Below are 22,146 nucleotides of genomic sequence, written 5' to 3'. Positions count from 1 at the left end.
TTTGTGTTGTGGCTTTTCTTTTGTACAAATCGAACTTACGAAATGAGGTGGTAGAAGGAATTAAACCGAATCGTTTAAGATTGGAGAATACAATGGCTGCTGAAACAAGTGCTTGATCCCCGGACCGGGAGTAAACTAGAGAGCAAAAGAAACTACACCCCGAGGTTCATTTAATCATATGTTTGATTTTCAATTGAAAATATCTTAAATTAGTGACATCATACTCCAAATATAAACCCTTCCTACGCTTATTCAGCACTGAAATAATACTTCAACATGGTTTTATTTTCTAAAATATAATTTGATTTTATAACATATAAAAATAAAGAAAAAAACTATTTTTACACAAACTTACGCAGCCACAGATTACATGTGAAGGAGTGAGTGATGGGTAAATATACATTTAACAACGGTTCTTTCAATATATTAATTAAATAAAAAACAAACTCGGTATACTCTCCCTTTTCCTCAGTTTATATATAGAACAATGACTTGTGGATACAAATACCATACACATTCAAATCCCGGGCAGTTCCCATTGAAATCACCAGATGAACACATTTCTGAATTAGCGAATCACCATAGTCCTGTTAATGATAAACCGGCAGCCAAAACAGTTATTGTTCTGAATATGGGGTGTCCAGATTAACGGGGTCCAAAGTAACGAGGTTTGACTGTGTACCGTCTTGCTTTGGGTAGGTGCTATACTGAATGAAACTGTTGACGATGGCTGGAATATAACCAGAGGAAAAAAACGACACTGAAAGAAATAAACACTTAAAATGAAAACAAGGACATGCACAAAAAATATATCTATGAAATCCTATCCGTGATAATTGCAGGATTACCCAAATGTCACTGAGCTTGTTTACCAGTGGGCATCCTGGAGCACATATAGTGGCGTTAAACAACATACAAACAAACGTCGCCCTCTCACAACGAAAATCAATAAAACGAATACCCGAAGACTTTGATCTAAATAAGATAAATCTAATAACAATGATTCCACAACAATATGCTGTATTACCTAAGGCTAACTTCGACGACCCAAAAGATGTATTCTGCCTTAAAGTAACATCGATGACACAAAATAACTATTCTCGTTGGCTGAAACTATCAAAACAGATCCCATAACAATATTCTACACCTCCCAAAACGAACATCGACAGAAAAATCTCATAAACATCTTTACCCAAAGATCTGAGGACAACCCATTACAAGTCATGTGAGAACGACCTTTCACAAACTATGATCAACCTATGAAATGGCAAACATGAAGTAGACAAAAGCCAATCAGAATTTTATGGCACCAGTTTTAAACAGGTGACTTCCATTCTATCGATTCAACATTGTAAAGCTGAACAGAAGAAAATCCTGGAATGTCGAATAGCTGTGAAAGCCGTGAAAAGTCTCGTTTCAAATGTTTATCCCATTGAAGCGATACATAGACGACGAGGTGGGAGTAACCATAGAGCTATTAAGTGTCGTTCGAATACCTGGTGTTAACATTTTCTAGGTTGCATGATAAGAAAACACATTCTCACTGTCACTTTCCCGATCTGGTAAGTGACGCTCTGATTGATAGGATGAAGATCGTTCTGACGTAAGCTGTAATGTGATGTCGACAGTTTTTTGGCAAAAACGAGAACTGATTTTAATGAGATTGTTCGAAGACCTCAAATCAATATTCTACATTGACTTAATACTGGTCACGCTTCTACATGTATATCCACTAACGCTGAAACAACGATTATTCCAAATTATTCTACGCTGGCACAACAGGCAACACTGATCACGCACGTGTTGTACATCAGATAAAGCTGACATTGTAGGTCATCACCTACCATCTTGAGCGACGGAAATGTCTCCAGTTATGGTAATGATGCATCTTATACACGAGCGGGTAGTGTCAGAGTTCTTCTCGTAACACAGACAGCGGTTGGGATCGTTCCAATAGGGATCTTTGGGCTCGAGCTGAAAGTAAGTGAGGATGGTTTTACGTCACTTTAAGCAATATTCCCACCATATCATGTTTGGCTTAAGCCCCTTTACACAGGGCTGCGACCTTTGTGCCACCTTTGAGCAATCAAAAACTGGCCAGGACGCTCAATGGTCGCCTAAACCCAGAAAATCATCTTTCTATGTAATTGCTCCAGCAGTTGTTCAGCAGTAACTGTTCGAGTTGTTCAGCGTTTGCAACCACAATGAAACACTGCAGGTACAACCCTCTATTTATAGGCAGGCGGAGAAGGCACTACAGGTAGCTCAAAGGAGGGAGAAAAGAGGCATAAGCATTGCCATGGTGTCTCAAGGGTTGTGGTTGTCGACGAATGGAGGCACGGCGGTCGCCACAGTCATCGCTCAATGCACGCTGTTGGTCGCCCAAAGGAGGCACAAGGGAGGTAGAAGCATCGCCCAGATTGACAGAATATATTTGCAGCAGAACGCATCTATTACCTGCTGACCATTGGGCGTCTACTGGGCCTTCATTCTGCAACAACAGCAATGCTTGTGCCTCCCTTCTGCCTCCTTTGAACCACCTTTGAGCAACCAACCTCCTCGGCGACCTTTGTGCGACTGTTTTGAACATGTTCAACATTTTACGACGACCATGGTGTCGATGGCGATGTCTGAACCTCCTGTGTACCACCTTGGAACGACCTAGGCAACCATTCTGCCTCCTTTGAGCCTCCAACGACAACCTGGCACATTTTATGGTCGCACACGGGAGGCACAAAGGTCGCCATCCTGTGTAAAGGCCCTATAATTAGTTAGGTATTGAATACTGTTATAGTGTAAATATGCATCCAAAAAACATTTGGAAATTGTTACAAATCCAACCTTTGAAATGATGGATTTCGTCAAGACAGTTTTCATGTTGCAGATGTTATATTAAAGCAAAGACGACAGAAGGCTCGAGTTTACCAAACATAAAAAGGAATCGATATTGAAATTACATTTCCTACTGACCATCATGATTATTTCGATGCTGCCATTGTCATTCATTTAATCAGCAGAAACAAAACACAGTGATTTCAGAGAATCTGTAAAGGGATGAGTAATCGGTCAACAGTTCACGGTATACGTATTTTCTCATCACGACACAAACATGAGTTCATTGTTCTATCATTTGCTTGGTGCATATATACATTTCCACACAAATTCAAATTCATATGCATAGATGTGCTTTCGAACAGATCGGCTTGTTGACCCTTGATGTCAAAGAGAAATTCACATTAATAAAGACTGGTTTGAGTATCATTCTAAGCCATAATTTCACGCTTGACATTGATGAAGATCATAAGTATTTACTCCTAAAGATCTTAAGGAGTTAATATTTTGCCTTGCTTTGTGACAGTCCCTTTCAATTCTTGTTTTACAAGACAGGTTATACGCTAAGGGTATGCCACCAAATACTGTAGAATCAGTGATAGTATTGTGTGTATCACCAAGTTTACAATGAAACGTATGACCCTTGCGTTTTGCTTGAGTGAACACAACTATTGCGTTTTTTGATGGATTATATGTTAGGCGCCACCTTGATATCAAGGGACGAATGCCACATCGCGCTTGTCTAAGGCCTGTAATGAGATCATTTGAAAAAACCCAAGAAAACACCAAGCAGGGATTACTCAGCCTTGGCCAACACCTTGTTGAACAATATATCTGTCTTGAGATTTCACCTAGAGAATATAAAACAATGATGTAGTAATTTCCACGTATTTCCTCTATTCATGTAATTTGTAAAATACTCCGTTGTGCCATATTCTATTGAATGTTTTTTTCATTATCTAAGAAAGGGCCACTGACTGCAGAGTCACTTTGTATGTAAAATTGAATACCTTCGATGAAAGTAAATACTGACGTAATGTAATAGCTCAGTGATCTTATTCTGAAATATCAGGGAAATCTGGGTTGAACCTACACCGTTTCTATACGTTTGAGCAGTAATTTTTCAAAGAGCTCACAGAGACATGTTGTTAGAATAATACCTTTTTAAGATCTCTCATTCTTCCCTCTTATATTGGTATGACCCTGCCAAGTCTATAGTCATAAGGTACGTATTGCAGTTTTATAATATGTAATTACAAAGTATATATAAGGAATAAATAGGATGTTCTCCTGCACAAATGATATGTTTATTTGTAATTTGATCCGGTCCTGGAGATATATTCCTGCTGATTGATCTGATGGCCTCTCTGATCTGGATGTAAATTATTTTCCCACTTCCTCGTCATGCCTCTCTCGTATCTGTTTAAATATCTGTACCTTACGAGTTTTGTCTTCTCACAAACCTCATCAAATCTTTCATTATTGTAGGGTTTGGCTAAATCTGAAACATATTTACCACATAAATTGCAAATGTCTGAGGGTGTAGAACCACATTCATGCTTATGGTTAAGTATATGTATATCGGCCACCCGCACTCGTTATTTTCTAACAGTTTTATAAAAAGCATTAATATCAAGTGAAGCTGATCGCTCAATTTCCTTAAGGTAATTGTTTTGTTAGACGCCTTAAGTGTCTCCTTTTAGGTTTATAAGAGATGAGCATATCTGAGTTTTGTCTCCGGGTTTAAAGTGTTTTAGCCATGCACGTCAAGCAACCATCATACGGTAATGTGTATCATTAAGTAACATTTCACATTCAGATCTTTCAAGTAAAAGGCTTTTACTCATCTGGTCCCTGTATGAGTCAACATTTCCAGGCTGACAAGGCAGATTACAGTCGGGAACGGCTAGTGGTTAAAGCGTTCGCTTGTAACGCCGAAGACCCTGGTTCGATTCCCGACATGGGTACAATGTGTGAAGCCCATATATTGTGTCCCCCGCCGTGATTTTGCTGGAATATTGCTAAAAGCGGCGTAACATCATACTCACTCACTCACACTGGTACATGGGCATATCATCTTGACTTGCTCTGTTCCATTTTTCCCACATTGTATGCCTACACCAACGTAGCATAGCGACGGTGTGTTGAAGTTGGTGGAATCGAACGGCATATCATCTGTCGACTATACTATTCAGGGTAAAAGTAGGGCAAAACGTAACGATCGTGTCATTTATGTCAATTATTCATTTGACTGGAGGAGATTAATAATGCTGCAGTGTAATATGATCTGGACAGTAAAACAGTAGAATAATGTGCAATTATTCTTTGATGATGTTTTCCGGTATTGTGTTCATGCGCTTTCAGAGTTACAATTAGGCCCTTTGCGTACGGTTGAAACGCTGTAACAGGCACCAAAGAACCTGGAGACTACCGTTGCCACAACAAAAATAATTTGCATTGTCAACGAGAAATGTTATATGAATAAATCTACACTTCAGTGCCTTTTAGCGGAAACAATTTACCAAATAAATCATGTGAAATCTACACCCATAAATGGCCATTGTTGGTGTGCTCTCTGCTGTGAAGTTGTGATCTCCGTTTTAGTTGTCTCAAACAACAAACGTTTGGAATCAGTGGTAGTGTTTTTCAGAGGCGTAATCAGGTGCCGAGTGGCCTTGCAGTAAACAGACTCGAGTTCCGTTCAATATGCAGATCTCACTCGTGGATGCATAATTTGTATGCACAATGTTCATACTGTATTAGACTATTGTACACTCTTCATTCCATTTTTCCGAGGCAAAGGAGTTAACTGACTCTAAAAGTCCAGTTTCCACCATTGCCGAACTAAAGTACTCACGGAAATGAAAAAAACAACTGTTTTTTCGAACTCAGATTTTAAATAAATGCAGTAAATATACAAATTATATCAATATTCAAACAACTCAATTAGTACTAATTGGGCCTTGGCACAAATACAGCGTATCAAAGGGTTTTATGTCTTTTTACACGTAAAAGTGTGTAAAAATATTAACAAAACAGACTATTGTGAAACTGTGCATAACCAGGTGTTAGTAGATCAAGGTTAATGTCCATGACCTATGGCACCTTGACGACAGGTGAAAACAGGTGCTTGAAATCCACGTGCATGTGATTTGTCAGTGGTTAGTGATTTGTGAGTGGCATTGTGGGATAGTGAATCATCCTCAAAATATCAGAACGTAAAAGTAACATATTCCCTTCTCAAACAACAACTTACATGTCATTATTATTATGTACATAAACATAGCTGTTATTTTTATTGTTGTTTTGATAACTTTTTTCCAGGCTAATTTGCATAATGCCTATAGCCTGTTTCTGCCATGTCAATTTGGACTTAGTTTTATTTTTGAATGTTGAAAGTGCCTACAAATTACCTCCTGTAAAGTACATTTTGTATTGAGCACTGAGATAAAACTAGCAAATCCAGACTAGTACTTTTCCAGTTGTTTTCTTATTTCGTATTTACATTTACGTAATGCTTTGTGTCGATTATTAAATCCAGCAAAACAGGTGTTTTTTTCATTTCCATGAGTACTTTAGTCTAGAATTTCTGGGCTCGATCGTAGCGCCACCAGTGGCTATTACGAGTTATGTCCCTTCTAGGCCTCTTCTATTGACCAATCAGATTCCACCTCTCAGATCACTTGCATTTGCTTCAAACAAAATGGTGGCGCTCAGTGAGGACGATCTGATCGATGATCAAAATATACTCAACCGCAAAAGAAACGTTACTATGGATAGATATATGAGAAACCTTATTCGTCCAAACATACTTTGAGACATATTAAAAAGATGAATCTTGGCAAAACTGATCATTAATGTTGAATTTAAAGTGTCAAATATTCTTAAAGTGAAACACAACACTAGTTTCTGAGAAAATGGCATCACAAGTCAGTATCTCGTGTGTCCGTCATGTGCATTGATGACGGCCGTGCAACGTCGATACATGGAATGGATGAGGCGGTTGATGAAGGCCACAGGCACTTGAGCCCACACTCTGAGGATCAGCCGTTTTTTTAATCTCGTCCCATAGGTGCTCAATGGGATTTAAATCGGGACTGAGGGTAGGCCACTGCTTGGTTCTGATGCCATTCTGTTGGAGGAAGTCTCTTCTCGCAGTGTGGGCACGGACGTTATCATGCTGAAACTCGTGGTTGCGGTGACGTGCCAAATGAGGTGTGGCGTGTGGTCTCAAGACTTGATCAATGTACCGAGCTGCTGTGACACCAATGCCTCTCCCAGGACCGATGTTCTGGAAGACCACAGGGCCGACCCTCTGTGCAAGACCAATTCCAACCCACACCATGATGCTCGAACCACCCCTCTCTCAACAAAACAAGCATCCGAATAACGTTCCCCACGGCGTCGCCAGACTCTCTCTCTCTCTCTGTCATCTGCTGTTTAGATACAGTAACGGCTCTCGTCTGAGAACAGGACTCTTCTCCACTGCTGGTGGCACCGATGCTGGTGCTGTGTTGCACACTGAAGATGGCCCCGGGGATGACGTGTTGTCAGAATGGGTCCTCGGTTAGGCCTGTGAGAGTGGAGGTGTCTGCTCGTCAATCGTCGACGCACGGTGTCCGCACTAATGAGTCGCTGGTGTGTCCCCATGGTCTGTCGAGCAGTTTCCGCAGCAGTAACAAAGCGACCTTGAAGATGCTGTCGCACAATCTGACGATCCTGACGTCGGGTGGTGACCCTTGGTCTTCCACTACGTGGTCGGTCATCTGTAGTGTTGGTGGTCTGGTACCGTTGCTGGAGCCTATATATGGTCCTTACGTGGACTTGAAATGCATTGGCTACTTGCCGGGTGGTTTTTCCACCTTGCAATCGTCCAAGGGCTTGGTGTCGCTGATTTCTTGTCAATCTTGGCATGTGGTAGCAATCCAATAACGAATGAATGTTATCCGATCTGGGTGGATTTTTATAGGGCAAAAAATGGGGAAACGCATGTACATTTCAATTTGCACGGAACTCACGTGCATCGGGTTACCATGGCCGTTGCCATGATGCGTTTGGTCGATCGGTTTTATTGTCATCTGCTTTTTTTTATCATCAAATTTCATTTTTCCGGACAAGGTAATGTTAACTTTTAGAAACTTTGACAAACATAACCAAGATAATTAAATGACAACTTTTCATGAAATGTTACTTGGGGTGACGTTTCTTTTGCGGTTCAGTTGTATATTGTAATAAAACGGGTCTTACTTCACGAAGTGCATCAAAACATGAGAGCATCTTGATTAAAAACATGAAAACAACTGGACATTATCTTTCGACGCCCAGTTGACAGTACACATCCTTTGCAAATCCTGCTCGACGTTGTTTACCGACCGGATGTCGATTTCGTTACGCGATTTTGATTGGACTATGCAAAGACTCGTTAGTCCAGCCGAACTATAAGTTTATTATTGCAGCCTAGTTCGGCAAGGTTGGAAACTGGACTTTAACAGTCACTTAACTCCCTTGCCACGAGAAGATGTCTTCATTTACAACATTGACGTTCCTATCTCAAATCACAAAACACGTACATTTCGGTATGACTCGGCGGTAGAGTATTAAAACGTACGTAACAACATCAAACGAATTAACGTCTTTCTGAGAAGATTACAAAGGGCGTCATACGACTCTTGCTCAAAAGTTGTTTAAAGTACATGTGGAGGACATTTCCAAATTTGACGCATCAGTGACAAAAATATGTCCAATGTAAAGCCCTATTTTGACTTGTAACATATTCCCGTGCTTTTTTCAGGGAGCAATTGACTTGCCTTGGCACGTGTTTGTGACGGGTGTCACCGTGTGCACTAATTAATAGTGGTTCATAGGCGCATGCTCATGATATTGTCTGAATTTGGAAAGATTTCTTATGAATATGAAAACGGTTTTGTCGCTTTTATTTATAAGGACATTCCTCTTTTAAGAATTTAAAGTTTAATGTTTGTACATGTTGTCCCAGTGATGATGCCACTGACGCCTCTGACTCAAATGCCGTGCAGTAAGTAATGTGATGACACGTGGACGTCTTGCACGCAAATGCCATCTGTGCAGACGATTTTGCGCCGCCTGGGCATGTACTCTTACACGAGTTGCCTGTTGCAATCGGTCCTTTATCTGAGTGGCAGTTTGCAACCGATTCTTAATGCCATCGTTTCGACTAATCTGTCCTGGGCTGGAGTTGTTGCCCTCGGGCGTCCAGATTGGCGTCGATCATCGACGTCATGTCTTTGTAGGTATCGTGCCCACAATGACAGAGTGGGCCCCCTGCAACATCTCTATGTCATGTAACGTCGCATGACCAATGCTGTTGCTCCATTTATTAAATGTGTTTAATAAAGTGTCTTTGAGCGTTTGTTTCCAAGAAATCAATATGCGTCTGCTCACAACCGAGTCTGAGTGACAACGGTAAATCTAGCATGTCCCCCCCCCCCCCCCCCATCCCCCCCCCCCCCCAACACACACACACCCAGACACCCTTGCACGTGCTGTCCGTGGTGCTTCATGACTGTCACAGGGTCACATGCATGCCATCAAACATCTACATGGTAATGCCGAAACATCGTTAAACATGCACATTTTGAAGCCATCACTGATACATGCCATTAAACATGTACGCTGTAAAACCGTCACAATACACACCATCAAACATGTACGATGTAAACCCGTCACATTACACACCATCAAACATGTACGATGTAAAACCATCACAATACACACCATCAAACATGTTCGCCGTAAAACCGTCACAATACACACCATCAAACATGTACGCTGTCAACCCGTCACACATACACGCCGTAACACCGTCAAACATCTTCACTAGTACTGTAAAACCATCACACATCCACGCCCATCCAACGTGCACTGTTACGCCGTCAAACTCTCATCGCCGTAACACCGTCAAACATCTACACTAGTTCTGTAAAACCGTCACACATCCACACCCATCCAACGTGCACTGTAACACCGTCACACGCACACACCGTAATACCGTCAAACATCTACACTAGTACTGTAAAACCATCACACATCCACGCCCATCCAACGTGCACTGTAACACCGTCACACGCACACACCGTAATACCGTCAAACATCTACGCTAGTTCTGTAAAACCGTCACACATCCACACTCATCCAACGTGCACTGTAACACCGTCACACGCACAAACCGTAATACCGTCAAACATCTACGCTAGTTCTGTAAAACCGTCACACATCCACACTCATCCAACGTGCACTGTAACACCGTCACACGCACACACCGTAATACCGTCTAACATCTACGCTAGTTCTGTAAAACCGTCACACATCGACACTCATCCAACGTGCACTGTAACACCGTCACACGCACACACCGTAATACCGTCAAACATCTACGCTAGTTCTGTAAAACCATCACACATCCACGCCCATCCAACGTGCACTGTAACACCGCCACATGCACACGCCGTAATACCGTCAAACATCTACACTAGTTCTGTAAAACCATCACACATCCACGCCCATCCAACGTGCACTGTTACGCCGTCAAACTCTCATCGCCGTAACACCGTCAAACATCTACACTAGTTCTGTAAAACCGTCACACATCCACACCCATCCAACGTGCACTGTAACACCGTCACACGCACACACCGTAATACCGTCAAACATCTACACTAGTACTGTAAAACCATCACACATCCACGCCCATCCAACGTGCACTGTAACACCGCCACATGCACACGCCGTAATACCGTCAAACATCTACGCTAGTTCTGTAAAACCGTCACACATCCACACCCATCCAACGTGCACTGTAACACCGTCACACGCACACACCGTAATACCGTCAAACATCTACGCTAGTTCTGTAAAACCGTCACACATCCACACCCATCCAACGTGCACTGTAACACCGTCACACGCACACACCGTAATACCGTCAAACATCTACGCTAGTTCTGTAAAACCGTCACACATCCACACCCATCCAACGTGCACTGTAACACCGTCACACGCACACTCCGTAATACCGTCAAACATCTACGCTAGTTCTGTAAAACCGTCACACATCCACACTCATCCAACGTGCACTGTAACACCGTCACACGCACACACCGTAATACCGTCAAACATCTACGCTAGTTCTGTAAAACCGTCACACATTTACGTCTTTGTACTGTCACACCGTCACATTGTAGACTGACCCTAAACTCCAGATTTCATCTGGCACTATTGGCGAACTGAAACTTACCCTAATCTTGTATGTATCCGCCACATCAACAGTAAACGTAATGGTGATTGAAGTGGCATTTTCTGCAGGTTTGTCGTACGTCTGAAAACGAGAGAATTTAAGTGTTATTTTTTTATTTGAATTTTAGAATGTTAATCTTCAGGTATGAAAGCGGGGCGACCTCTATTATCTGTTCGGTTCCCCAGCGAACAAGTAATTCAGGAAGCGGAGAGGCGAACACCTGAGTATTAAATATTGATGAAAAAACATCTGGTGTCGACATTCTGTTTACTTAAAACTACGACATAAATGAATCAATACAACAATTCACTCTGAAACCAATTTTTGTTTATGGACCCGATATTTGATCCGCCACTGCTGACAAAACAGCAGGTGGGGTGGGGTGGTGTGGAGTGGAGAGGAGTAGGATGTGATGTGAGTGGAGTGGAGTGGAGTGGAGTGGAGTGGAGCGGAGTGGAGCGGAGAGGGTGGAGCGGAGTGGAGTGGAGTGGAGTGGAGAGGAGTAGGATGTGATGGTATGGAATGGGATGGGATGGGCCGGAGTGGAGTGGAGTGGTGTGGAGTTGAGTTGAGTGGAGTGGAGTGGAGTGGAGTGGAGTGGGGTGGGGTGGGGTGGGGTAGGGTTGGGTGGGGTGGGGTGGGGTGGGGTGGGGTGGGGTGGGGTGGGGTGGAGTGGAGTGGAGTGGAGAGGAGTAGGATGTGATGTGATGTGAGTGGAGTGGAGTGGAGTGGAGTGGAGTGGAGTGGAGTGGAGTGGAGTGGAGTGGAGCGGAGTGGAGTGGAGTGGTGTTGAGTGGAGTGGAGTGGGGTGGGGTGGGGTGGAGTGGAGCGGAGCGGAGTGGGGTGGAGTGGAGTGGAGAGGAGTAGGATGTGATGGTATGGGATGGGATGGGATGGGCCGGAGTGGAGTGGAGTGGGGTGGGGTGGGTTGGGATGGGCCGGAGTGGAGTGGAGTGGAGCGGGGCGAGGTTGGATGGGGTGGGGTGGAGTGGAGTTGAGTGGAGAGGAGTAGAATGTGATGTGAGTGGAGTGGAGTGGAGTGGAGTGGAGCGGAGCGGAGTGGAGAGGAGTGGGGTGGAGCGGAGTGGAGAGGAGTAGGATGTGATGGGATGGGATGGGATGGGATGGGATGGGATGGGCCGGAGTGGAGTGGAGCGGGGTGGGGTGGGGTGGGGTGGAGTGGAGTGGAGTGGAGAGGAGTCGGGTGGGGTGGGTTGGAGTGGACAGGAGTGGAGTGGAGTGGAGTGGGGTGAGGTGGGGTTCGGGTGGGGTTGGGTGGGGTGGGGTGGAGTGGAGTGGAGCGGAGAGGAGTAGAATGTGATGTGAGTGGAGTGGAGTGGAGTGGAGTGGAGTGGAGTGGAGTGGAGTGGAGTGGAGTGGAGCGGAGCGGAGTGGGGTGGAGTGGAGTGGAGAGGAGTAGGATGTGATGGGATGGGATGGTATGGGATTGGATGGGATGGGATGGGCCGGAGTGGAGTGGAGCGGAGTGGGGTGGGGTGGAGTGGAGTGGAGTGGAGTGGAGTGGAGTGGAGTGGGGTGAGGTGGGGTGGAGTGGAGAGGAGTGGAGTGGGGTGGGGTGGAGTGGAGTGGAGTGGAGTGGAGTGGGGTGAGGTGGAGTGGAGAGGAGTCGGGTGGGGTGGAGTGGAGTGGAGTGGAGTGGAGTGGGGTGGGGTGGAGTGGAGTGGAGAGGAGTCGGGTGGGGTGGGGTGGAGTGGAGTGGAGTGGAGTGGGGTGGGGTGGAGTGGAGTGGAGTGGAGAGGAGTCGGGTGGGGTGGGGTGGAGTGGAGAGGAGTGGAGTGGAGCGGGGTGAGGTGGGGTGGGGTGGGGTGGAGTGGAGTGGAGTGGAGAGGAGTAGAATGTGATGTGAGTGGAGTGGAGTGGAGTGGAGTGGAGAGGAGTGGAGTGGAGTGGGGTGGGGTGGGGTTGGGTGGGGTGGAGTGGAGTGGAGTGGAGTGGAGTGGACAGGGGTGGACAGGACAGGACAGGAGTGGAGTGGAGTGGAGTGGAGTGGAGTGGAGTGGAGTGGAGTGGAGTGGAGAGGAGTAGGATGTGATGGGATGGAGTGGGATGGGATGGGATGGAATTGGGTGGAATGGGATAGGATGGGATGGGATGGGATGGAATTGGGTGGGATGGGATAGGATGGGATGGGATGGGATGGGATGGGATGGGATGGGATGGAATGGAATGGGATGGGATGGGAAGGGATGGGTTGGGATGCGATGGGGTTGGGATGAGATAGGATGGGATGGGATTAGATGGGATGGGTTGGAGTGGGATGGGATGAGATGGGATGGGATCGGATGGGATGGGATGGGATGGGATGGGTTGGGATGGGATGGGACGGGATTGGATTGGATGGGATGGGATGGGATGGGATGGGATGGGAAGGGGTGGGGTGAAGTGGGAGGGGATGGGTTGTCATGGGATGTGGTTGGATGGTAATGGGATTTGGAATGGGATTGGAAGGGGATAGAGTGGGACAGCATGGGGATAGGACTGTATTGTATTGTATTGGATGGTGTAACGGGGGCTTAACAGCTGAAAAGTACTAACAGCTTCAGGAGAGGAGCAGAGCCATTAGATTGTGATGGCACGGTAACCAATGACGTCACAATGGTCTGCAAAGCACTGTGATGCAATGGGGGAGGGGTGCGATGGTTGTGATTCAGAGAGACTCAGGGGAAGATCAACAAAATGTTTGGCGGTTACATAATACACATGATTTGGGGAGGGTTATGTTAAAGTGGGAAAATATTATAAAGTGTTTTTGCATTTTGTCTTTTATTTTCAGTAGATTAGAGCAATGTCATAAAAGACCGGCCTCTTTCATCCATCTTTCGATTTTCATCCCTTAGTTGTAAACGACCCAAACACGTATATAATAAACAAAACAAAAATTCGATTATACAGTAAAGTACGGTTATAACGAACTCAAAGGGACTGCTAAATTTAGTTCGTTATAACCGTAGTTCGTTATAAGCATATATACAGTATAACAACAGCAAATAGTCGGGACCAAAAAAGTAAGTTCGTTATATCCGTCAGTTCGCTATAAGCGTGTTCGTTATAACCGTAGTTTACTGTATCAACATAGCAGTCCGAACCATGGCTGCAGACCTAAGTAGCCTGTTTCTTGCTTTCATCTCGAAGGATTATTCAACGAGTGAAACTAGCTCTGCTGGAACTATTAGCTCCAAGATAAGTTGGTTGGTTGGTTGGTTTGATGTTTAACGCCGCACTCAGCAATATTCCAGCTATATGACGGCGGTCTGTAAATAATCGAGTCTGAACCAGACAATCCAGTGATTAATATCATGAGCATCGATCCACGCAATTGGGATCGATGACATGCATTAACCAAGTCAGTGAGCCTGACCACCCGATCCCGTTAGTCGCCTTTTACGACAAGCATAGTCACCTTTTACGGTAAGCATGGGTTGCTGAAGACCTATTCTACCCCGGAATCTTAACGAGTCCCAAGATATGTAATTAAGGTGATCAAAGTGCATGGTCCCAGACTTACTTTTCCCTGACAAGTAGACGCCTGGACGGTAGATATCTCGCATCTTTCTAGGTAATTCTGCATATTTCTTTCTCCCACAAGGGTAAAGATGTAATTGGTGAAACCGAAGTCCTTTGGGGCGAGGCTGAAGCGAGCTGTGATACCTGCTGGGACTGATGGGTAGCTCTTCGTATAGGACACAGCAGCGGACCAGTGTGCAGGAGACGTGCCATCTACAACATTCAGAGGTCCAGATAACATTTTGAGCAATCCAGTTTTTACTCGAAAGTTTCTATTTTAATTGGGTTATTACATTTTTCATTGGGTGACCAATATTTTTTCACTCTTCAATTCATCACTCTATTGGTTTTTTCCCAAGATGTGTGACAACAACATACATACATAACATCTACAAGATACATGCATATCATCTACAACATACATGCATATCATCTACAACATACATGCATACCATCTACAACATACATGCATATCATCTACAAGATACATGCATATCCTCCACAACTTACATGCATATCATCTACAACATGCATGCATATCATCCACAACATACATGCATATCATCTACAACATACATGCATATCATCTACAACATACATGCATATCATCTACAACATACATGCATATCATCTACAACATACATACATACCATCTACAACATACATACATATCATCTACAACATACATACATATCAACTACAACATACATGCATATCATCCACAACATACATGCATATCATCTACAACATACATACATATCATCTACAACATACATACATATCATCTACAACATACATGCATATCATCCACAACATACATGCATATCATCTACAACATACATACATATCATCTACAACATACATGCATATCATCCACAACAAACATGCATATCATCTACAACATACATACATATCATCTACAACATACATGCATATCATCTACAACATACATGCATATCATTTACAAGATACATGCATATCATCTACAAGATACATGAATATCATCTACAACATACATACATATCATCTACAGCATACATGCATATCATCTACAACATACATGCATATCATCTACAACATACATACATATCATCTACAACATACATGCATATCAACTCCAACATACATGCATATCATCTACAGCATAAATACATATCATCTACAACATACATACATATCATCTACAGCATACATGCATATCATCTACAAGATACATGCATATCATCTACAACATACATGCATATCATCTACAACATACATGCATATCATCTACAACATACATACATATCATCTACAAGATACATGAATATCATCCACAACATACATGCATATCATCTACAACATACATACATATCATCTACAAGATACATGAATATCATCCACAACATACATGCATATCATCTACAACATACATACATATCATCTACAAGATACATGAATATCATCCACAACATACATGCATATCATCTACAGCATACATGCATATCATCTACAACATACATACATATCATCTACAACATACATACATACCATCTACAACATACATACATATCATCTACAACATACATGCATATCATCTACAGCATACATACATACCATCTACAACATACATGCATATCATCTACAGCATACATGCATATCATCTACAACATACATGCATATAATCTACAACATACATACATATCATCTACAAGATACATACATATCATCTACAACATACATGCATATCATCTACAACATACATGCATATCATCTACAAGATACATGAATATCATCTACAGCATACATCCATATCATCTACAGCATACATGCATATCATCTACAACATACATGCATATCATCTACAAGATACATGAATATCATCTACAGCATACATGCATATCATCTACAGCATACATGCATATCATCTACAACATACATGCATATCATCTACAACATACATACATATCATCTACAGCATACATGCATATCATCTACAAGATACATGCATATCATCTACAAGATACATGAATATCATCTACAGCATACATGCATATCATCTACAGCATACATGCATATCATCTACAACATACATGCATATCATCTACAACATACATACATATCATCTACAGCATACATGAATATCATCTACAACATACATGCATATCATCTACAGCATACATGCATATCATCTACAACATACATGCATATCATCTACAAGATACATGCATATCATCTACAACATACATGCATATCATCTACAACATACATACATATCATCTACAAGATACATGCATATCATCTACAACATACATGCATATCATCTACAACATACATACATATCATCTACAACATACATGCATATCATCTACAACATACATACATATCATCTACAAGATACATGCATATCATCTTCAACATACATACATATCATCTACAAGATACATGCATATCATCTACAACATACATACATATCATCTACAACATACATGCATATCATCTACAAGATACATGAATATCATCTACAGCATACATGCATATCATCTACAGCATACATGCATATCATCTACAAGATACATGCATATCATCTACAACATACATACATATCATCTACAACATACATGCATATCATCTACAACATACATGCATATCATCTACAAGATACATGAATATCATCTACAGCATACATGCATATCATCTACAGCATACATGCATATCATCTACAACATACATGCATATCATCTACAACATACATGCATATCATCTACAAGATACATACATATCATCTACAACATACATGCATATCATCTACAAGATACATGCATATCATCTACAACATACATGCATATCATCTACAAGATACATGCATATCATCCACAACATACATACATATCATCTACAAGATACATACATATCATCTACAACATACATGCATATCATCTACAACATACATGCATATCATCTACAACATACATGCATATCATCTACAATATACATGCATATCATCTACAACATACATGCATATCATCTACAACATACATGCATATCATCTACAACATACATACATATCATCTACAACATACATACATATCATCTACAACATACATACATATCATCTACAAGATACATGCATATCATCTACAACATACATGCATATCATCTACAACATACATGCATATCATCTACAGCATACATACATATCATCTACAACATACATACATATCATCTACAGCATACATGCATATCATCTACAAGATACATGCATATCATCTACAACATACATGCATATCATCTACAAGATACATGCATATCATCTACAGCATACATACATATCATCTACAAGATACATGAATATCATCCACAACATACATGCATATCATCTACAACATACATACATATCATCTACAAGATACATGAATATCATCCACAACATACATGCATATCATCTACAACATACATACATACCATCTACAACATACATGCATATCATCTACAGCATACATGCATATCATCTACAACATACATGCATATCATCTACAACATACATACATATCATCTACAAGATACATACATATCATCTACAACATACATGCATATCATCTACAACATACATGCATATCATCTACAAGATACATGAATATCATCTACAGCATACATGCATATCATCTACAGCATACATGCATATCATCTACAACATACATGCATATCATCTACAAGATACATGAATATCATCTACAGCATACATGCATATCATCTACAGCATACATGCATATCATCTACAACATACATGCATATCATCTACAACATACATACATATCATCTACAGCATACATGCATATCATCTACAAGATACATGCATATCATCTACAAGATACATGAATATCATCTACAGCATACATGCATATCATCTACAACATACATGCATATCATCTACAACATACATGCATATCATCTACAACATACATACATATCATCTACAGCATACATGCATATCATCTACAGCATACATGCATATCATCTACAACATACATGCATATCATCTACAACATACATGCATATCATCTACAAGATACATACATATCATCTACAACATACATACATATCATCTACAAGATACATGCATATCATCTACAACATACATGCATATCATCTACAGCATACATGCATATCATCTACAACATACATGCATATCATCTACAGCATACATGCATATCATCTACAACATACATACATATCATCTACAACATACATGCATATCATCTACAACATACATGCATATCATCTACAAGATACATACATATCATCTACAAGATACATGCATATCATCTACAACATACATGCATATCATCTACAGCATACATGCATATCATCTACAACATACATACATATCACCTACAACATACATGCATATCATCTACAACATACATGCATATCATCTACAACATACATACATCTCATCCACAACATACATGCATATCATCTACAAAATACATGAATATCATCTACAACATACATGCATATCATCTACAAGATACATGAATATCATCTACAGCATACATGCATATCATCTACAGCATACATGCATATCATCTACAACATACATGCATATCATCTACAACATACATACATATCATCCACAACATACATGCATATCATCTACAAGATACATGAATATCATCTACAACATACATGCATATCATCTACAAGATACATGAATATCATCTACAAGATACATGAATATCATCTACAACATACATACATATCATCTACAACATACATGCATATCATCTACAAGATACATGCATATCATCTACAACATACATGCATATCATCTACAAGATACATGCATATCATCTACAACATACATGCATATCATCTACAACATACATGCATATCATCTACAACATACATGCATATCATCTACAACATACATACATATCATCCACAACATACATACATATCATCTACAAGATACATACATATCATCTACAACATACATACATATCATCTACAACATACATACATATCATCTACAACATACATGCATATCATCCACAACATACATGCATATCATCTACAAGATACATGAATATCATCTACAACATACATGCATATCATCTACAAGATACATGAATATCATCTACAGCATACATGCATATCATCTACAGCATACATGCATATCATCTACAACATACATGCATATCATCTACAACATACATGCATATCATCTACAAGATACATACATATCATCTACAACATACATACATATCATCTACAAGATACATGCATATCATCTACAACATACATGCATATCATCTACAAGATACATGCATATCATCCACAACATACATACATATCATCTACAAGATACATACATATCATCTACAACATACATGCATATCATCTACAACATACATGCATATCATCTACAACATACATGCATATCATCTACAATATACATGCATATCATCTACAACATACATGCATATCATCTACAACATACATACATATCATCTACAACATACATACATATCATCTACAACATACATACATATCATCTACAACATACATGCATATCATCTACAAGATACATGCATATCATCTACAACATACATACATACATATCATCTACAACATACATACATATCATCTACAACATACATACATATCATCTACAAGATACATGCATATCATCTACAACATACATACATATCATCTACAACATACATGCATATCATCCACAACATACATGCATATGATCCACAACATACATGCATATCATCTACAGCATACATACATATCATCTACAGCATACATACATATTATCTACAACATACATACATATCATCTACAACATACATACATATCATCTACAACATACATGCATATCATCTACAACTTACATGCATATCATCTACAGCATACATGCATATCATCTACAACATACATACATATCATCTACAACATACATGCATATCATCTACAAGATACATGCATATCATCTACAACATACATACATATCATCTACAACATACATACATATCATCTACAACATACATGCATATCATCTACAACATACATGCATATCATCTACAGCATACATGCATATCATCTACAACATACATACATATCATCTACAACATACATGCATATCATCTACAAGATACATGCATATCATCTACAACATACATACATATCATCTACAACATACATACATATCATCTACAACATACATGCATATCATCTACAACATACATACATATCATCTACAACATACATATATATCATCTACAACATACATACATATCATCTACAAGATACATGCATATCATCTACAACATACATGCATATCATCTACAACATACATGCATATCATCCACAACATACATGCATATCATCTACAACATACATGCATATCATCTACAACATACATGCATATCATCTACAACATACATGCATATCATCTACAATATACATGCATATCATCTACAACATACATGCATATCATCTACAAGATACATGCATATCATCGACAACATACATACATATCATCTACAACATACATGCATATCATCCACAACATACATGCATACCATCTACAACATACATGCATAACATCTACAGCATACATACATATCATCTACAGCATACATACATATCATCTACAACATACATACATATCATCTACAACATACATACATATCATCTACAACATACATACATATCATCCACAACATACATGCATATCATCCACAACATACATACATATCATCCACAACATACATACATATCATCCACAACATACATACATATCATCCACAACATACATGCATATCATCTACAACATACATACATATCATCTACAAGATACATGCATATCATCTACAACATACATGCATATCTTCCACAACATACATACATATCATCCACAACATACATACATATCATCTACAACATACATACATATCATCTACAACATACATGCATATCATCTACAAGATACATGCATATCATCTACAACATACATACATATCATCTACAACATACATACATATCATCTACAACATACATACATATCATCTACAAGATACATGCATATCATCTACAACATACATACATATCATCTACAACATACATGCATATCATCCACAACATACATGCATATCATCTACAACATACATGCATATCATCTACAGCATACATACATATCATCTACAGCATACATACATATCATCTACAACATACATACATATCATCCACAACATACATACATATCATCTACAACATACATACATATCATCTACAAGATACATGAATATCATCCACAACATACATACATATCATCTAAAACATACATACATATCATCCACAACATACATGCATATCATCCACAACATACATGCATATCATCCACAACATACATGCATATCATCCACAACATACATACATATCATCCACAACATACATGCATATCATCCACAACATACATACATATCATCTACAACATACATGCATATCATCTACAACATACATGCATA

General features: G+C 40.2%; 1 protein-coding gene across 1 annotated transcript in view; it reads right to left on the bottom strand.

Moving 5' to 3' along the window:
* The window catches only part of LOC124146738, a 67,822-nt gene that overhangs the window by 5,748 nt on the left and 39,928 nt on the right, over positions 1-22,146 (bottom strand). The window contains exons 6-8 of the mRNA XM_048390751.1: positions 14,631-14,842; positions 11,105-11,185; positions 1,845-1,974 (exon numbers count right to left, since the gene is read on the bottom strand). Coding sequence (XP_048246708.1) covers positions 1,845-1,974; positions 11,105-11,185; positions 14,631-14,842 — 423 coding nt within the window. The remainder of the gene's footprint in view (positions 1-1,844; positions 1,975-11,104; positions 11,186-14,630; positions 14,843-22,146) is intronic.

Source organism: Haliotis rufescens, unplaced genomic scaffold (genome assembly GCF_023055435.1).
Source record: "Haliotis rufescens isolate VD_foot unplaced genomic scaffold, xgHalRufe1.0.p SCAF_10, whole genome shotgun sequence".
Classification (NCBI taxonomy): Eukaryota; Metazoa; Mollusca; class Gastropoda; order Lepetellida; family Haliotidae; genus Haliotis; species Haliotis rufescens.
The sequence above is the reverse complement of the archived record's forward strand: the minus strand, read 5'-3'. Positions and strand labels throughout refer to the sequence as shown.